This window comes from Chiloscyllium punctatum, chromosome 41 (genome assembly GCF_047496795.1).
Source record: "Chiloscyllium punctatum isolate Juve2018m chromosome 41, sChiPun1.3, whole genome shotgun sequence".
NCBI classification, from domain to species: domain Eukaryota; kingdom Metazoa; phylum Chordata; class Chondrichthyes; order Orectolobiformes; family Hemiscylliidae; genus Chiloscyllium; species Chiloscyllium punctatum.
In genome coordinates, this window is record NC_092779.1 from 32,419,912 (window position 1) to 32,441,247 (window position 21,336).

A 21,336-nucleotide genomic window follows, 5' to 3' on the forward strand; every position below is an offset into this window, starting at 1 on the left:
ATTTTTCAAAGTCAAAATACCACAGATGCTAGAAATCTGAAATAAAAAGAACTGGAGAAATTCAGCTGGTCTGGCAGCATCCAGGACAGGGACAGAGAAACAATTAACATTTTGAGTTGATGTGACCCTTCTTTGGAACTTTGCCTGCATCTTTCTCCTCCGTCTCCTCAATAACTGGGAGCAAAAATGAGACTGTCCTCAGGGCAGGTGCAGATGAGGGAATTATGTCCTCCAAATGAATGTTGGCTACAGACAATACCTACTATCTTAAGTATCTAACCAGTCGAGTCCCAAAAATAGAGTCATACAGTACAGAAACAGACCCTTTGGTCCAACTTGTCAGTGCCAACCAGACACCCCTATCTGACCTAGTCCCATTTTCCAGCATTTGGCCCATATCCATCTAAACCCTACCTATTCATATATCCATTCAGATACATTCTTCAATATTATAATTGTATCCACCTTTACCATTTCCTCATGTAGCATGTTCCATATACACACCATCATCTGCATGAAAAAGTTACCTCTCAGGATATTTTTAAATCTTTCCCCTCTCACCTTAAATCTATGCCCTCCAGATTTGGACTCCCTCAACCTAGGAAAAAGACATTGACTATTCACCCTATCCATGCTCCTCATGATTTTATAAATCTCTATAAGGTCACCCCTCAGCCTCCGATGCTCCAGGTAAATAAGCCCAAGCTTATTCAATCTGCTATAACTCAAACCCTCAAGCCCTGGCAACATCCTTGTAAATCTTTTCTGTATTTTCTCAAGTTTAACAATATCATTGCCATAAAAGGGCAACCAGAATTGTGTGCAGTATTCTAAAAGTAGCCTCACCAATGTCCTGTACAGCCACAACATGATGTCCCATACTCAGTGCTCTGACCAATGGAGGCAAGTGTGTCAAATGGTGTCTTCACCACCCTTTCCACCTGTGACTCCACTTTCAAGGAACTATGCAACTGCACCTTAGGTCTCATTGTTTGGCAACACTCCCAGGCCCTATTGTGAACTGTGTATGTCTTGCCTTGATTTTCCTTACCAAAATGCAACACCTCACATTTATCTAAGTTACTCATCTGTCACTCCTCAGCCCATTGGCCCATTTGATCAAGGTCCCAATGTATCCTGAGAACATCTTCTTCACTGTATACTACACTACCTACTTTTAGGTCATCTGCAACCTCCAAATGCTTCCTATATTCACATCTAAATCATTTATATAAATGATGAAAAGCACCGATCCTTATGGCGCACTGCTGGTCACAGGCCTCCAGTCTGAAAAGTAATCTTGTACCAACACCCTTTCTCTCCCACCTTCAAGCCAATTTTGTATCCAATTGACAAGCTTTCTTTGGATCCTATGTGATCTAAGCTTACTAACTAGTCTACCATTCAGAACTTTGTTGAACACTTTTTTGAAATCCATATAGACAACAGTACCACTCTGGCTTCATCAATACTCTGTCACTTCTTCAATGAAGTTAGTGAGATGTGATTTCCCATGCACAAATCCATGTTGACTATCCCGGATCAGTCCCTGCCTTTCCAAGTACATGTGAATCCTGTCTCTCACAATCCCTTTCAACAACTTGCCCACCAGTGATGTACGGCTCACTGTTCGCCAACCTCCAGTCATCTGGCACCTCACCTGTGGCTGTGATGATACAAATGTCATAGAGTCACACAGCACGGAAACAGGCCCTTCAGCCCATGCCTACCAGATATCCTAAATTAATCTAGTCCCATTTGCCATCACTTGGCCTATATCTCTCTAAGCCCTTCCTATTCATGTACCCATCCAGATGCCTTTTAAATGCTGTAATTGTAACAGCCTCCAATACATCCTCTGGCAGCTCATTTCATACATGCACCACTCTCTGTGTGAAAAAGTTGCCCCTTAGGTCCCTTTTAAATCTTTCCCCTCTGGCCATAAACATAAGCCTTTAAGTTCCAGACTCCCATATCCCGGGTGAAAGATCTTAGCTATTCACCCTATACATGCTCCCCTCACAAAACCTGGATCTTGCCGCCTCTCTAAGTGCAGCACTCAGTACCAGTCTGGGTGTCAGAGCCAGGTCAATTAGCACTGGGCTGGAAATGAAGCCAGGGTCTCTCCTTCTCTTGGCACCCACGCTGGGTTGAGGTCTGGCCTTGATCTGAGCTAACTCAACACTAGCCTGGAAATGAAGCTTGGGTCTTCCCTTCTCTCGGCACCAGGACTGAGTTGAGATCCGACCTCTATCCGAGCTAACTCAGCACTAGGTCAGAAATAAAGCCTGGGTCTTTGCTTCTCTTGGCACCCACTCTGGGTTGAGACCTGGCCTCGATCCCAGCTAACTCAGCATTAGGCCGGAAATGACGCCTGGTTCTTTCCTTCTCTTGGCATACTGGATTGAAATCTGGCCTTGATCTGAGCTAACTCAGCACTAGGCCGGAAATGAAGCCTGGGTCTTTCCTTCTCTCAGCACCCACTCTGGGTTGAGATCTGGCCTCAATCCCAGTTAACTCAGCACTAGACCAGATATGAAGCCTGGGTCTTTCCTTCTCTCAGCACCCAGACTGGGTTGAGATCTGGCCTTGATCCGAGCTAACTTAGCCCTAGGCCAGATATGAATCCTGGGACTTTCCTTCCCTAAGTGCGTAAGATTTGGCGATATACAGGCTCACTCAGTGTCAGGCCAGAAGACAAAAGCAGGGCCTTTTCTTAAGATAAAGCAAAAAACTGTGGATACTGGAGGTCAGAAACAAGGAGAGAAAATACTGGAGAAACTCAGTAGGGTGTGGAAAAATCTGTGAAGAGAGAGCGAAAGCAGAGTTTCAGGTCCAGTTTCCCTTCCTCAGACCAACTATCTCAGCAGGTGGCCCAGCAATCTCTTCCCTAGCTTCCCATAAAGTTCTGGGAAATACTTATTAAGTCCCGAGGATTATCTACCTTGATGCATTTTAAGACCTCCAGCACTTCCTGGTCTGTAATATGAACTCTTTTCAAGACATCACTATTTATTTCCCTAAGTTCCCTATCTTCTATGTCCTTCTCTACAGTAAATACTGACACAAAATATTTATTTATTATCTCACCCATTTCCTGTGATTCCACACATAGTGGCCATGTTGATCTTTAAGGGGCCTTATTCTCCCCTAGTCACTCTTTTGCCCTTAATGTATTTATGGCATCTCTTTGGATTATCTTTAATCTACTTGCCAAAGCTATCTCATTTTGCCTTCCTGATTTTCCTCTTAAGTATATTCCCACTGCCCTTATACTCCTGTAGGGATTCACTCAATGCCAGCTGTCTGTACCTGACATATGCCACCTTTTCTTGATCAGAGCCTCAATTTCTCTAGTCCTCCAGCACCCACCAGCCTTGCCTTTCACAGTAACTGGATCATACTGTCTCTGAACTTGTTATCGCATTTTTAAAGGCTTCCCATTTCCCAACCATCCCTTTACCTCTGAACAGCTCTCCCAATCAACTTTTGACAACTCCCATCCTATACATTCAAAATTGGCCTTAATCCAATTTAGAACTTTAAGTTTTTGATCAGTTCTATCCTTTTCCGTAACAACTTTAAAAACTATTAGAATTGTGATCACTTGCCCCAAAGTGCTCTGCCACTGACACCTCAGTTACTTGCCCTACCTTATTTCCAGGTCAAGTATTGCTCCTTCTGCAGTAGGTAAATCCACATATTGAATATGGAAGTTTTCTTGTACGCACGTAACAAATTCCTCTCCGTCCAATCCTTTAACACTCTGACAACCCAAGTCTAGTTTTGGAATATTAATATCCTCTACTATTTCAATCCTATTATTCTTACAGATATCTGAGATCTCCTTACATGGTAGCTCCTCAATTTCCCAAAGACTATTGGGGGGCCTAATATACAATTCCAACAAAGTGGTCATTCCTTTCTTATTTCTCAGTTCCTCCCAGATAACTTCACTGGATGATCTCCCAGGAATGCACTCCTCAAGTAAAGCTGTAATGTTACCCCTCACTAAAAACACCACTTCCTCTCCTCTCTTGCCTCTGTTTCTATCCTTCCTATAGCATCTATATCTCGGAACATTAAGCTGGCAGTCATATCCATCTAGGAGAAAGTGAGGACTGCAGATGCTGGAGGCCCCAAGTCCCTCCTCCCTACCTTTTATCTTAGCCTGCTTGGCACACCTTCCTCATTCCTGAAGAAGGGCTTAAGTCCGAAACGTCGATTCTCCTGCTCCTTGGATGCTGCCTGACCTGTTGCGCTTTCCCAGCAACACATTTTTCAGTCATATCCATCTCTCAATCATGTTTCTGTAAAAGCTGATATCCAAGTCCCATTTTCCCAACCATGCCCAAAGTTCATCTACCTAACTTATCAGGCCTCATGCAGTGAAGTGAATGCATTTTACCAATCTTACCTCATTCTCTGCCAAGGTCATGTCTGCCTTGATAATTTGATGCAGAGGTGCCGGTGTTGAACAAAGCTAAAAAATCACACAACACCAGGTTTATCTGGAAGTAAAAGCTTTCAGAGTGCTGCTCCTTCATCGGGTAACAATTGGAATGTGTTCATAGGACACCGAATTTATAGTAAAAGATCAAAGTGTCTGCAAATACAAATTCACCCCATAGACTTAATAAGCGTGCACATACACGTGTGTGTGTTTGTGTGTGTGTGTGAGAGAGAGAGAGAGAGAGAAAGAAAGGGAGAGAATGTGTGAGTGTGTGGCCCATATGCATATACTCTGTCATACTCTGTCACACTCACACACACTCCCTCTCTCCCTCAAATGCAAACATATAAGTCTATAGGGTGAATTTGCATTTGTAGAGTTCTGGGATTTGCATATTCATGAATTGAGATCTGCAACCATAAACACATTCTAAGTGATTAAAGACTTAACAGCAATCTAGGTTTATTCAATACATCCGTTGTATGATATTTTGATCTTTTACTATAAATTCTATGTCCTATGATCCTGCCTCACTAGCTACCTGATTAAGGAGCAGAACACCGAAAGCTTATATAAACTCGTTATATAAACTTATATAAACAAATAAACCTATAACTTGGTGTTGTGTGATTTTAACTTTGACAATTTGACTTGCTCCCCTTATCTACTATATCAGCCTCAGTCTTTTCTCTTTTCTCACGAACACTTTGGTTCCCACCAACTACAACCCGCTCTCCCCAGTCTCTACCCCTTACTAGTTTAAAGCCTTCTGAGTAGCATGAGCAAATTACCCTGCAAGGTTATTGGTCTCTTTCAAATTCAGGTGGAATTCATCCCTCTTGTATAGGTCATTTCTACCCATGAAGAGATCACAAAGGTCCAAAAATGTGAATCCTAGCTCCCGCAAAGGCTGCTCAGCCTTGCATTCATCTACTCTATCCTCCTATTTCTACTCTCACTGGTAGTCCAGGTATTACTACCCTTGAAGACTTACTTTTTAACCTCCTACCTAGCTTCCTTTGTTCTCTCTGCATAACCTCATCCCTTTCCCTAACTATGCCATTGGTACCAACATGCACGACAACCTCCTTTCAGAATATTCTGCACCCTGTCCGAGACATCCTTGTTTTTGGCACCATGGAGGCAACACACCATCCTGATGTCTTGCAGATGGCTGCAGAACTATCTGTCTGTGGTCCAGACGAGAGAGTTCCCTAGTGCAATTGATCACTTGGATCCTGACATATCCTTCATTATAGTAGAACCAGTCATGGTAACAGAAACCTGGTTGTCAGTGCTATACTCCCCTGAAAGGCCAATTTCCCCTTACAGTATGCAAAACGGCATCTCTTTTTGAGATGGGTACAGCCACAGAAGAGTCCTGCACTACCTAGCCACCTCTCCTACCATTCCTAGTGGCTAACCATCTGCCTGATTGTAGCTGTGGTGTCTCTACCTGCCTGAAAGTGCCTTCCATTACATACCCTTGATCTTGTAAACTTGTCATTGCTTCTAATGCCATTCTAACCGATCCATGTGGTCCAATAGGATTTACAACCAAACACAGTTCCTGCAGACATAGTCTCCAGGACCATTCAAATTCTCCCTAATCTCTCACACCTGACAGGAAAAGCATATCACCCGAATAAAAATCATCATTGTGCTTTAACAATCTTGTTTATTGTATAATGTTCAAGTGGTTTTGATTTTAACAGTACCCAGAGTAGGAGATTTTTAAATTTGTTGTTATACTGATAGCTTGCTGGTACACTTAAATAGACTTCCAAAGTCTGTCAGAGCTATGCATTCCCTACAGATAGATTGTTTGAATAGCACTTAAATATTGTATACATCACTATAAGATTTTGTAGAAGTCATAAAAACATGGAAAGTAGGTCAAGATTAGGCCATTCAGCCCTTCGAGCCTGTTGTTCCTGCTTTCTCCCCATACCATTTGATCCTTTTAATCCTAAGAATTATATCTAACTTCTTCTTCAAAACAGTCAATGTTTTGGCCTTGACCACTTTCTGTGGCAGAGAATTCTATAAGCTCACCACTCTCTGGGTAAAGAAACTTTTCCTCATCTCAGTCCTAAGTCCTTATCCTTAAACTATGACTTTAACTGAATGTAAAGGCATTAATACTCCAAAATTCAGGTCTGACTGATCCATTCAGAGAAGAACGTCACACCAACTTATGGCTTGTCGGTGATAAAGGCACCGCAGCCTTCCATGCACAATGGAGAGGTAATGGCATGGTAGTAATGTTAATGTTCTAGGTACATGGCATCAAGACAGATGGTAAATTGAATTGAAATTATTTACCAATAAATATCTGAAATTAAATGTAAGTCTAATGGCAACCATTAACCATTGTGTCCCTGATTCCCAAATATGCTTTAGGGAAAGATATCTGTTGTCTTTACCTGATTTAGGCTACGTGCAACTTCGGACCCATAACCATGTGGTTGACTCTTAATTGTCCTCTAAAATGACCTAAAGGGTCAATCCATTAAAGGACAATTAAGCATTTGCAACAAATGCCAGCCTTACCAAACACACTGATGTCATGTACAAAAACTTTGAAAAGTACTTTCTTTGCCAAACATAAGTCCCAAAGATGGGAAAACCTTCTGGGAAATACTTGCAGCACTCATAGAGGATGTTCAATAGAAAACCCAGGAAACAGGAGCTGAATCTCAGGTTGGTTTGGTTAAGTGTCAATTCTGAGGAGAAAGTGAGTACTGCAGATGCTGGAGATGAAAGTGTAGCCCTGGAAAAGCACAGCTGGTCAGGCAGCATCCGAGAAGCAGGAGAATCAACATTTCAGGCATAAGCCCTTCAAGGCATTGCCCCTCACTGGCAACATAACGGCATAGTGGCTACTAAGCCACACGACTCACAGCACATAACCTACATGGCTGACATTGCCTCTCAGATCCAACCCCATATTCGCAACCTAATTGCTACTTAACCACCAGGCTATACAATTTGGCTGTCCTTAGCTACATCCCATTTAAACAGTCTCTCTTAATCACTGCTATGCTGTCCTCAGTATACAGACATATATTATCATTGCTTATTAGGGAAACATTATATACAGCCAAGCAACTGGATAAGGGAAAGATAGTTTTTATTTATAGCCAAACAAAGCAAACACAATAAAATGAATAGAGACTGCAGTTTGCCCCACAGTGCAAACCAGATGCTGGCACGATGACCAATGACTATTTTACATTCCATAATAGTCTGTTTTGCATTCCATAAAACTTGCAACTACTGGAACTGGGAGTCAATCAGCTCTTGTCTGGCTTGTAGCACCAACAAGGCTGAGCCCTGTCATGCATTAGGAAAGTTTCCTCCTTCCCAAAGTTCTCGTCATCCACCTGGAAAAGCTGTTCCTGTTCTCCCAGTTTGTCTCTATCCAGCACAATGCCTCATTGCTTGTAATGCAGCATGCCCAGATAAGTCTAACTAGACATAACGTGACAAATGGTGAAGCGATAATCTCCATCTTCCATTGTATCCTTGCAAGTTTCCCAAATTACATGATACTTTTGGCCAGCATTTGCCATTCTTTAAGTCAATGCTGCTAACCTTTGCAACATGCCAGTGTTCAATTTTCAAGGGTCATTGGCATGGTGCAAATTGCCATTTCCCAGCACTTAAACTCTTAAACACATTCACTCTGTATGCATTACCAATGGAGGATGAAATTATAGCAAATTAAATATAGCTGGAGTTTGCAAGTGCACATTTAATATATTTTCCCTTTCAATGCCTTAGCATCCAGCAAACATGGATCATGTGGTTTTGCTCATCAAATTAACACTTACCTTGCCCATCCTGGATATTATCCCAGCCAATTTTCAGCTGTAGCTAATGTCTAGTGAACAACAAGTGGTGGCAAAGAATGCAATTCACAGTGCACACCAGCCTCCACACCTATTTGTCTTGCACTATCACAAAAAGTAATTTCCACCCACCCCCCCAATGTGCAGTCCCATCACATTGCACTTCACCTCTAGCTTTCCTCCTGTCCCCTGTACTCCGACATCACATCTTACTGATGTTCAGTGTGGTTCTGAAGGACACCATTTTGACTGGGACAACACATCCATCCTAGAACAAGCCAAACAGAGACACGCACGAGAATTCCTAGAAGCATGGCATTCAAACCAGAATTCTACCAACAAACACATTGACTTGGATACCACCCCCTAAGAAAAAGAACAGGAAATAACGTCACCATAGGAAATTATGTCACTACAAGGAAACCTAAAGACATAAATAGAAAGTGGGCCATACTACCAGTGTTTCATTCGGAGGCTGACTGATGATGTTACCTTGTATGGTGACGAAACATCTGAAATCAAACCTTCCAGCTCAGCGAGCAAACCTGCATCCATATCCTTTGCCTGGGCTATTGACTGATTCCTCAGAATGGCTCAGAGCTACAGTGCCTCTGAGGACCTGCTGATACTAAAAAAATATAGCTTTTAATGAAGATGTGCAGCTTAATTTTGTTTTTTTGCAGGAGAAATGGGTATATAATACCCACAAAGTTCCCAGGAAGGAGGAAAAATTCAGTGCCTGTGAGCTACTTCCACCATAGAGGAGGGAGGCAGGGAAATCATCAAAGTTTTTAATGAAATGTGGGACAGGGCAACAAAGGACTCCTTGAGGGAGATCAGAAGTAGAGAATGCTAACCTTTCATTGAAAGGGCTACATTTCCCTACACACTGTCTGACAGCATGCAGAATCTCTGTTCTCAAAGAGTAATTCACATGACCGCTTGTGTTTCCCATATGTCAATGCTTTGAGATCATCCTCCGCAACATAATAAGATAAAAATATGACAGCAGCAAGTTCAGACAAGCACACTCTCTATCAATGCAGATACAGTCATTTCAGTGGATCCTTGAGTGTGAATAGATAAAATTGCACAAAATGTGCTCATGACGCCGTCTCCTCTACATTGGCAAGATTGGATGCAGACTGGATGACCACTTTGCAGAAAATCTCTACTCTGTCAATAAGAATGGCCCTGATCTTCTTGCTTGCTACTTCAATATACCATCTTGTTCTCATGCTAACACTTCCATCCTAGACCTGCTACAGTGTTCCAGCAAGCTGGAGAAATAGTACCTCATTTTTCACCTGGGCACTTGGCAGGCTTTCTGATTCAGCATTGAGTTCAACAGCGTCAGAGCTGTTCTCCATTTTGATTATACTTCCTCCACACCCCCCGCATTCCATAAGAGTTTTGATGCCATTAGTTTTATCTCTGCAGAGCTGACCTATTTTCTATTCTTCAAAAGTATTTCACATTTATTTCATATCTTCATCTCTCCTTTACTACACTTAGCACTTCTTTTTTCTTTGTTCCAGGATTTCTAACCATTCCACTTATTTCTCCTCTTCCTTTGTCAACAGCATAAATACCATTATTCTCCAGCCCCTTTCAATTCTGAAGAAATCACTGGACTTGAAATATTAACTGTTTCTCTTGTCACAGATGTTCCCAAACCTACTGGGTTTCTCCAGCATGTTTTGTTTTTATTTCAATTTTTGACTTTTCCATTCCACGGAATATAACATGATAACATTGCAATACCTCAGCAACCCAATTTTTTTCAAATCCTTCTATCGCTTCCTGCTTCCTTCACATAATTATTTTAAAGACTATGCATTTATGAACACAAGGCACAGCCTATTAAGGAACAACTGGTCAGAGAACCACTATAAAAGATTTCATAGGGCTTCCTAGACTCATGGTGGAACCCAAATTGAAGGCAGAATCTGTTGAGATGAGATATGTTGGCATAAGAAATTTGTTTCACACCATCAACAGTGGAAACATGTGATTATACAGAATTGGCATAAATGTTTTCAACTCCTGTGAACGTAAATGAATGTTTGGATTGCAAGAAACTGCAAATTTTAAGAAAATTTAAATGATGAGATCATGCTAACAAGCAGTATACTTCTTGATGAATGCTCAACTGATATAATTCAGGCTGCAATAATGCTTGGTGAGTATACAGTGATGACCAACTTGAGCTTGATGCCAAATACTGAGAAAATCCAAGTTCAAGTAGAACATTTTATCCTTGTATTTTTCCAGGAAGAATCATGAGTACCAGGGACAAAGATCATGTCGAGTTTGAAAGCAATCCTCAATTATTATGACTGAAGAACTGAGCATGTTGATTTCTTCAATAAGCTAATCGCTATGGGTAAATGAAAGTATTCAACCTAAGTAACAAGTTGAAGTAAAGAACCTACACACTTCAACACATGAGAATAAAAGTCTACTCAACTTAATTGTTATGTCTATAGCTCCATGGAAACCACTGCTAAGATGGGATGACCAATGACCGTAGATTCAGGACACAGTCAAGAAACAATTCCATACAATGGAGTAATTGCTTGTTTGCCAACTGAGAAAACACACACTTGGTGAAGGAAATCCAAGAAATAAGAGATCCTCCGTACTTAAGGGACTTACAGTCCTCATACTGTTGAGAACAGAATCATAGTCAACAAACGTCAACCCAAAGTCTACCAATGATCCAAGTTCAAAACACAATTTCAAAACACACTGAGAAGATAGGGTAGTAGCATACATAATCATCAAAACTTATAATGTGAATGGGAAAAAAGCTTGAGAGAAGATGTTGCATGAGGATGTGAAAGTCTTTAAGGGTGAATACTGAGGAGTACATTAATTATTGTCTAATATGGTGCTGCCACATGTACCCAGGTAGGAGAGCAACTTGTACTTAGTTGCTATCATGCAATAAACTACACCTTGTTTCCAACAAGTGCCCCTTCTCTTTAGGTTACCAGGTGCTTTTTACACTAACACAGTAGTGATCCCTACCAGGAAAGAAGATTGCTATTGTGGCTCTGTTTGCCGAGCTGGGAATTTGTGTTGCAGACGTTTCGTCCCCTGTTTAGGTGACATCCTCAGTGCTTGGGAGCCTCCTGTGAAGCGCTTCTGTAATGTTTCCTCCAGCATTTATAGTGGTTTGTCTCTGCCGCTTTTGGTTGTCAGTTCCAGCTGTCCGCTGCAGCGGCCGGTATATTGGGTCCAGGTCGATGTGTTTGTTAATAGAATCTGTGGATGAGTGCCATGCCTCTAGGAATTCCCTGGCTGTTCTCTGTTTGGCTTGTCCTATAATAGTAGTGTTGTCCCAGTCAAACTCATGTTGCTCGTCATCTGCGTATGTGGCTCCTAAGGATAGCTGGTCATGTCGTTTCGTGGCTAGCTGGTGTTCATGGATACGGATCGTTAGCTGTCTTCCTGTTTGTCCTATGTAGTGTTTTGTGCAGTCCTTGCATGGGATTTTGTACACTACGTTGATTTTGCTCATGCTGGGTATTGGGTCTTTTGTCCTGGTGAGTTGTCTTAGAGTCGCTGTTGGTTGTGTGCTGCTATGAGTCCTAATGGTCGTAGTAGTCTGGCTATCAGTTCAGAAATGTTCTTGATGTATGGTAATGTGGCTAATCCTTTGGGTTGTGGCATGTCCTTATTCCATTGTCTTTCCCTTAGGCTGATGCTCGAAACGTCGATTCTCCTGTTCCTTGGATGCTGCCTGACCTGCTGCGCTTTTCCAGCAACACATTTTCAGCTCTGATCTCCAGCATCTGCAGTCCTCACTTTCTCCTCGAAGATTTTAGCCTACTGCGAATCCTCTTACAAGGATGCCTTCCTTGAAATAAATTCCTGAAGAGGGGCTGATGCCAGAAACTTCGATTCTCCTGTTCCTTGGATGCTGCCTGACCTGCTGCGCTTTTCCAGCAACACATTTTCAAATCCATACTAGCCCAATCAGAACATTTTTATCTAAGTGTCCTTAATGATAGGTTCCAGAATTTTCCCTGCTGATGTAAGTCTTTTAGGTCTATAGTTCCCTGTTTTCATGTTTTCCCCTGCCTCTTTCATAAATAGTGGGGTGACATTTGCAAGCATCCAAACTGCAAGAATTACTCCAAAATCTATGGAGTGTTTTGGAAGTAATCTCTAGAGTATTGACTATCTCTATAGCCATTTCCTTCAACACTCTGGGAAGTAGATTATCAGATCCCAGGGACCTATCAAATTTATTAACTTGACAAGTCAAACCTTCTTACTAATTTACTTCATTCAATTCCTTATTCTCCCTCATAACATGGATCTCTAATTCTAAGAGATTTAATGTATCTCACTTAGTGAAAACAGAAACAAAGTAATTGTTTAGTTTCTCTTCCATTTCTCTCTTCCAAACTCTTCAATCATGCAGAAGATAAACATATGTAACAATAGGTTCAAGAACAGCTTCTTCCCTGCTATTATTAGACTGCTGAAAGGATATCTCTAATTTCAAAATCAATATCAATCTTGTTTTTATACACCTTCTATGCAGCTGTAATGTTGTATGCGTTGCTGTGTCAAAACACCCTATGATTTGTATGTCCTTGTATGATATGATCTTCCTGTACAGCACACAGCATAATTTCAATTGTACTTAGGTACATGTGAAAACGATAAATCAAATCAAATCAAATCAAATTCCCCTTTATAACATTCATCTTTGCCAGAATTTCTTTGCCAGAATCAAATCAAATTCCCCTTTATAACATTCATCTTTGCCAGAATATAACTTTACAGCCCATTTTTATGCTTTTGCTCAATTGCATTCATAATCTATCTTTCTTTATCACTTTTTAGATTCTTCTTTGCTGTATTCCAAAGATTTCCTCATTCTCAGATTTATTACTAATTCTGGTCATTTTTCAGCCTTTTGTTTTAGTCTTGAACAAGCTTAATTTCCTTTGTCAGCTATTGTTTAATGTCCTTTTTGAGATTTTGGACCTTGGTCCTTGTCAGATGACCATCCAGTTTTATTCCTCTTTGGACTTTTCTGTCATTAGTCAGAAAAACTGGATGCCTTGTTAGGTTATTATGAAGGCAAATTAGGCTTTATGCTTGCAAATGTCACCCCAACATTTAAGAAAGGGACAGGGGAAGAAACAGGAAAACACGGAACTATCGACCTATCAGACTTACATCAGCAGGGAAATATCAGGAATCTATCATAAAGGACACTTAGATAAAAATGTTCTGATTGGTGCTCTGGGTCTGGCCTCACATATAGCCACTCCATTTAATGAAAAAAAATCATTTCCTATAGGATAATAGTGACAATAACAATCATATAATAACAATCGAGGATAGTTTCATTGCACCATTATTGAGTCTAGCCTTCAATTTCATTAATAAACTGAACAAATTGATCAAATTTAAATTCCAACAGGTGCTCTGGTTGGACCTGAACCCATATCCCGAGAGCAATACCAGCAATCCCCAACATGAGCTTGTGTATCTTGCATAGACACTACCAGTGGGAATTCTCTGGCATCCAAGGTGTACTTCTGAAGTGTTCCAAGTCTCACTGTTACTGGAAGGGTAGTGAAAACAAGACATTATTGCCTAAAGAATATGCCCTCAAATGGAGATCTGTTGAAGCCCAAGTCGTTTGGATGACTGTGCTGGCAATCTTCTGCTGATTCTAAACTGGCCATCCTCTTCAGTAGTGACCTTATGAGAAAGGTAGCTGGGAGTAAGGGTAGCATGCATTCAACAATTTCAGAAGTCTCTTTATCAATAAAAATAACTAAAGGTGTATTTGTTTACAGGACAGGAAACCCAGAGGATTTTCACCTTGTAGATACTGATTGAACAATCAAGTCTTTGAATGCTGAGTTGAAAGGGCTTTGGGTAGACTGTATGCTTCTTGCTGTGTGGACGAGAGCTTCACAGTTGTTGAGTTTTGAACAAACTGAGATGTCATCTTAGTCTTGACTCTCACCCAGTTGAGGTTAAAAACCTTCTCATCAAGTCAAAACTCAGTCATGATGACTTGCAGATGAAGACAATGGGAGGGGGTTCTGCCTGTAGGAAAACTGTCAAGTAAACCCTGGACCCTGGCAGCCTCCAAGCAGGCTCAGGAGGGCCCTTCTATTTGTGTATTTTTTGTCCCCACCTCACTCCATTTTCAAACCCATTGACAAATTCCCCTCACTCCCCCCATTGTCCTAGAATTCCAGCCACGGTGCAAGTGAGACTAGAAGTAAATATTTGCCCATATTTAATTTTTAAGTCATGGTTTATTTTGCATAAGCCACTTTTTAAAACATCAAGATCTGATACCAGACAAGTAAGGTGCGATAAGCCTCATGGTGTGACTAAAACACCATTGTAATCAGTCACAAACTTCCTTGTCATTGTCACAGATGGCGATTGTAATAATTTGATATTAACAACAAGATGAATACTAGAGTTCCATGACAACGTGTATTTATATTAAAATTATCAATATGTTCGGTTGTGAAATACCAAAGAAATTTTGAAATTCAAAATCAATGATGACATCAACTGTAACAAAGAGAGCATGTTGTATATCATCCTTAAGGTGTGGTGTGTCCAAGTTTATTTTGTTAAAATACTACAATGTTCAAAAATAGTGTGGTCTACATAACTTTAATTAATATAGAATTCATAAGAAATCTCCTAACTTGCAGTGATGTTGTAAGTCGTAAAGACAATATTACAGGGATGTTGCTCAGAATTCCAGATTAACAAGCGCAACTGTTGTAAAAGTGTAGGGTGGTATAAGACTGACTTACTTGTTCAGAATTAATGTTTTAGCCTCGGAATCTTTCACAGGGTCTCTGAAGGTTACATTTTGATTCACTTTAGTAGAGATAGCTTTCTTTCCTCGTGACTTTGTATTTCTAAGAAGTTCTTTTTTTTCTAACTTCTGGAACTCGTCAAGAGGAACCAGATCTGCAGATAGAATTTTAATTGGTTTATGTCATATTGAATTATGTTCACTACCCCATTGTGTATATGCACAGCACATAAATGTGTAACTATTGCAGTTGAGATTTTTAAAATTCAAAACCTAATCAGTATAAAAACAAGACTTTTTTTGGTTGTTGACACAATTGAAATATTGGCCAAGATACTGAGACAGAGAGCTCCTGCTTTTCTTTGAAAAATGCTATGGTATCTGTCATAGGTTCTGTACTGCCAAATGACAATTTGAGCATTGCTGAAAAGGTACATATTTTGTCAAAGCTTTTTGCCTTGCACTCATCAGTAAAAAGTACAAAGTAAAGAATCATGTTTATACAGCTAGATAGCTGAGATGTCTGCTTTCATGTTCTCTATTCTAGTTAATTGCTGTGCTGGGAATATCCTATAAGAATGCAAGCATTAATGAATAAGCTACATTGTTTCTTGACAGACTGAGTGCGAATAAGTTCCATTTTGCTTTTCGGTTTATTAGGTAAGATTGAGACATCTGGGGATTTACCTGATTTACTAAGAAATTTGTAAATATTATGGTTAACATTACTGTCGCTTTGACTTTGATAATATGTAGATTTGTCCATCTTTTATGGATTCCAGTTCCCTTAAATATAGTTGCCTCATTAATATCAGCATCAGACAAATAAATGATAATGATGATGGCTTTTGGTACCATCATGTCAACAGGGCCAGACTTTGACTCTTAAACCCTCACAAGGTGATGTCAGTCTCTACAAGACTCTTGGCTGCTCTGGTGACAAGGAGACTTTTCCCAAGATAATTTAGTGAATCACCTAAATGCACCATATCTTGGTTTGACTCTACATGAGATTTCCCTTAGTTTAGCAGTGAAACAGAGTTCCTTAAATTATAATAAATGGTTGCTAGGTAGTTGTCTAAACGTATAAACATTCAGCTTTCTCAAGCCAGATATTTTTACAAAAAAAATTCAGTTCCAGCTATGTAAGGCAAACTGCAGCAGATAGCCATTTTGAAATTACTGTGTTTGTTGAAGGAAGATTAAAGAGAAGTATTGTATTACTAGCTGCTTATGCCTGCAATACCAATAACAAACATAACTAAGTATCCTTAAACATCATCTCCAGCCAACAAACTTTTGCAAACGGCTGGAATTATTATTGTTATCATCAGTTTTTCTGTTTTGAGGAATTGATTCAATTTCTTCAATATTTCAGGTGGAATGGTTAAATCCTGATATTTTGAAAACAATGGAGTATCTATATATTTTATTTGAATTTGAAAGACTTGTTGATTGTATACATACGGAATACTACAAGTTGCAGCTATAAATATATCTCACTAAAAATGTAGATATTATTCCCAACTGGTGATTTCTCAGAGACAAGCATTATTGCATTGTTTTCTAGTTGACTGTTAAGAATTCCAAATAGTCTTCAATTTCACCTTTGAATTTTAAAAGGATTATGTATACTACAGATGTGCAATTTAACTTATCAACCAGTCAAGATGGATAACACACAATTTAAAATGAGGAGTGTATTCTGAAATGTTACTTGATGAACTCATTAGGTATATAAAAAAAACCTTGCAGAATCTTTCCTCAGAAGGTTAAATGTTTTGAGTAGAGTTGATCAAAGTGCATATTCTCCATGAAAAGAATAAGCTTCCTGAGCCATTTTTTTTTCTCTGAGGGAATGTTTCTACACAAGGCATTGTTTTATTAAGTGAACTCCACAGTTCGAAGAAATGTGTGAAACTATGCTATTATGTTTTTTTTAGATTAGATTACTTACAGTGTGGAAACTGGCCCTTCGGCCCAACAAGTCCACATTGACCCGCCGAAGCGCAACCCGCCCAGACCCATTTCCCTGCATTTACCCCTTCACCTAACACTACGGGCAATTTAGCATGGCCAATTCACCTAACCTGCACATCTTTGTGTAATCTTTTTTGACTGACATGAAATTCTTATGCAGCAGATTGAGTGCTTTCATGTTTATACATAGAAGTCTGCTTTACATTCTAGCAATTCTTAAGGATGTTATAGCTGTAAGTCTGTGGGGTGATGCTAGTACAAACCTAATTTGTGATTTTACAGATGGATAGGATTGTTCAGCTTCACCCTGAAGTGATGAAATTGAGTGTGTAACTGTTCCTGGTTCTCTGGCTATAGTACCCTTGGAGTAGCTTAAATGAAATCCACTAGTGTTACTGGTTGACTTTCTGTTTGAGTTTATTTTCTCCATTTTTGTAAAGAACTCTTACTCTATGGTCAAAATTTTCTGGGCCTGCCCAGGGGTGAAAGCTGGGTGGAGGAACCTAACTGGGCAGGTGGCAAAAAATCAGTTTTCCGAGGGCAGATTAAAATTTTGATACTATGGTTTCAGAATCACTCAGTCAGGTCGCTGTTCGTTGGAAACCTCTTATTCATTCGTTAGTATGCCAGCCCAGTGAAACTGCATTTTGTGGCACAATCTTGATAAGCAAAAACAGCAAACACGCGTTCACAAAACCTTCTAAATATATATTAAGCATATAAGCAGGGTAGACTTCTTCCTTCAATCTCCAGTGAGTATGAACTTCTTCAGTAACTTGTATCCTTCATAACTAAGCTATCTCTTCATCCAGTGTAAGGGACAAAGCCTGACCGGTTCAACTAGCTTAAACAGTTGTTGCGGGAGTGTGGTGAAGAAGGGAAGGAAGTGTTCCGTTCTTTTCCTATCTTTTTCAACGTCCAGTAATTGACTTTAGAAACAGAAAAGAAGTTGATTGGTGAGTAACTGTTAAGTTAGGTTTGGCACTTTGCTACTTATCATAATTGCAATAAATACTCTTCAAAGTTACAGTATCAAAGGTCAAGTGTCCAAGTGCAATGCATATCCTTACAGTATGTGGGAAGTCATGGACATACCATAAGTCCTGGATGAACACATCTGCAGGATATGTCACCAGCTACAGAAGCTTGAGCGCCAGGTTTCAGAGCTCAGACAACTGGAGTCACCGTTGTACCTCCTCAAGCTAGAGAATGATATGGATAGTCTATTTAGGTCAGTGATCACACCACAGTTAGGAGTCTACAAAGAATGAGAAGATGAGTGACCATCCAGCTAACCCAGGCAGACAGCACAGGATTCTCCTGAGTCTATCTTGCTTGGTATTCAGTTTTCCATTTTGATCCTAGTGAGGGCAACTGCTCCTGAATGCTGACACAGCCAAGTCTAGGTAACTCAGCTATACAGGAGGGGAGGAAGAAAAATTGTAAATACATATTCCCTAGTCATAGAGTCAGGTTATACAGCATGGACACAGCTCCTTTGGCCCAGCTCATGCGTGCCAACTAGGTGTTACCAGGCTCATATTACTAGATAAGATTAGATTAGATTCCCCAAAGTGTGGTAATAGGCCATTTGACCCAACAAGTCCATCCCAACTCTCCGAAGAGTAACCCACCCAGACCCATTTCCCTCTGACTAATGTACCTAACACTGTGGGCAATTTGGCATGGCCAATCCACCTAACCTGCACATCTTTGGATTGTGGGAGGAAACTGAAGCATCCGAATGAAACCTACAAAGACGCTGGGAGAATGTGCAAACTCCACACAGACTGTTGCCCGAAGCCGGAAACGAATTGGGTCCTTGACCCTGTGAGGCTGCAAAGCTAACCACTGAGCTACCATGCCGCCCCTGCCTTCTGACTTGCCTTTTCATTTAGCACAGTCACAAAGTCTTGTCATGGTCATCAGCCAGCCTCAGGCAAGTCAAGAAAGATAACCTTCAGTTAATGGGTAGTTGCATAATAGGTCAAGGGCAGCCTCTGATACAAGTCAAGGCCATTCAGACAGTCAGAGTCAGGATGCTTTCACATAGTTGGTTAATTGAGGAGTTGGTGGTAATATCACTGGACTAATAATCCAGGCTATTGTTCTGAAGACATGCGTTTCAATCCCACCATAGCCAATAATTTGAAATCAATAAAATGCTAGTCTAATGACAATCATGTAACCACTACTCTGGGGGCTGAGGAGGTGATAGAGAGGTGCAATAGGGAGGTAGTCACACTGAAGTTACAGGATAAACGTAGCTAGGTGACCATCAGGTGAGGGAAAGGGAATAGGTAGTTAGTGCAGGGATCAAATGTGGCCGTTCCCCTCAATAAGAAGTATACCACTTTGGATACTGTTGGGGGGGGGGGGATGACCTACCAGGGGAAAGCCACAACAGCAGGTCTCTGTCACTGAGCCTGGCTCTGTAGCTCAGAAGGGAAGGGGGGAGAATAGGAGAGCGATAGCGATAGGAGATTCAATGGTTAGACTAACAAACAGGAGATTCTGTGGTCGCGAGCAAGACTCCCGGATGATATGTTCCCTACTGGGTGCCAGGGTCAGGGATGTCTCATATTGAATCTATGGGATTCTTAAGTGGGAGGTGAGCAACCAGAAGTCATGGTGCACATCGATACCAATGACAAAGGTAGGGAAAGGGATGAGGACCTGGAAAGTGAATATAGGGAGTTTGGTTGGAAACTAAAAGGCAGGATGAGCAGAATAGTAATCTCCGGATTGCTACCAGTGCCACGGGCTAGTGAGGCTAGGAACAAAGAGCGAGTGCAGCTGAAGATGTGGCTGCAGAACTGGTGTAGGAGGGAAGGCTTCAGATATGTGGATCATTGGGATACCTTCTGGGGAAGGTGGGACCTGTACAAGGAGGACGGGTTGCACCTGAACTGGAGGGACACCAATACCCTCGGCGGGAGGTTTGCTCGAGCTCTTCGGGAGGGTGTAAACTAGTTTGGCAGAGGGATGGGAACCAGAGCTACGGATCAGCGGATGGGGTAGCTGGTGAATAGGCAGATACAGCATGCAGTGAGTCTGTAAGGATAGACAGTTGATATTGCAAAGTTGCACTAAGTGGGTTGAAGTGTATCTATTGTGACTTAAGAAGTGTCAGAAATAAGGGTGATGAACTTAGAGGATGGATCGGTACTTGGAGCTATGAAGTTGTGGCCTTTACAGAGACTTGGATATCGCAGGAATGTTTGTTGGGTATTCGAAAAGGAATAGGGAGGGAGGTAAAAGGGGTGGGGGAGAGGCATTGCTAATCACAAATAGTATAACAGTTGCAGAAAGGGAGATTGTCGAGGAGGGTTTGTCTACTGAGTCATTATGGTTGGAAATCAGGGAAGAAGCAGTCACTTTATTGGGTTTTCTATAGTAGCAATAGAGATACAGGGGAGCACATTGGGAGGTAATTTTGGTAAAGTGCAGAAGTAACAGGATTGTTGTCGTGGGTGACTTCAACTTCCCTAATATTGATTGGAACCTCCTCAATGCAAAAAGTTTGGATGGAGCAGACTTTGTTGGGTGTGTGTCCAGGAAGGATTCCTGATTCAATGTATAGATTGAATTTGGTGGTTGGCAATGAAACAGGTCAGGTGTCAGATCTCTCAGTAGGAGAGCATTTCTGTGGTAGTTATCACAACTCCCTGGCCTTTACTATAGTCATAGAGAGGGATAGGAGCAGATGGTATGGCAAAGTATTTAATTGGAGGAGCAGGAAACACAATGCTATTAAGAAAGAACTGTGGAGCATAAATTGGGAACAGATATTCTCAGGTAAATGCATGACAAAAACATGAGGTTATTTAGGGAACACTTGTTGTGAGTGCTGGATATGTTTGTCCCACTGAGGCAAGGAAGAGATGGTAGGGTGAAGGAACCTTGGATGATAAGAGATGTGGAACATTTAGTTAAGAGGATGAAGGAAGTTTCCTTAAGGTTGAGGAAGCAAGGATCAAACAGGGCTCTAGATGGTTACAAGGTAGCCAGGAAGGAACTGAAGAATGGACTTAAAAGAGCTAGAATGGGGCATGAGATAACCTTAGCGGGTAGCGTTCTACACTTATGTGAGGAACAAGAGGATGGGCAATGTGAGGGTAGGGTCGATCAGGGATAGTGGAGGGAACTTGCGCCTGGAGTTGGAGGATGTATGGGAGGTCCTTAATGAATACACTAGAATACTGATTCACTAGTGAGAGGGG

At 41.0% G+C, this 21,336-nt stretch overlaps 1 protein-coding gene across 2 annotated transcripts in view; it reads right to left on the bottom strand.

Moving 5' to 3' along the window:
- Positions 1 to 21,336, bottom strand: part of LOC140464972 (uncharacterized protein C7orf57-like) — a 134,730-nt gene that overhangs the window by 10,104 nt on the left and 103,290 nt on the right. For both annotated transcript variants that reach the window (XM_072560677.1, XM_072560676.1), the window contains exon 8: positions 15,129 to 15,288. In XM_072560677.1, the coding sequence (XP_072416778.1) occupies positions 15,129 to 15,288 (160 nt within the window). The remainder of the gene's footprint in view (positions 1 to 15,128; positions 15,289 to 21,336) is intronic.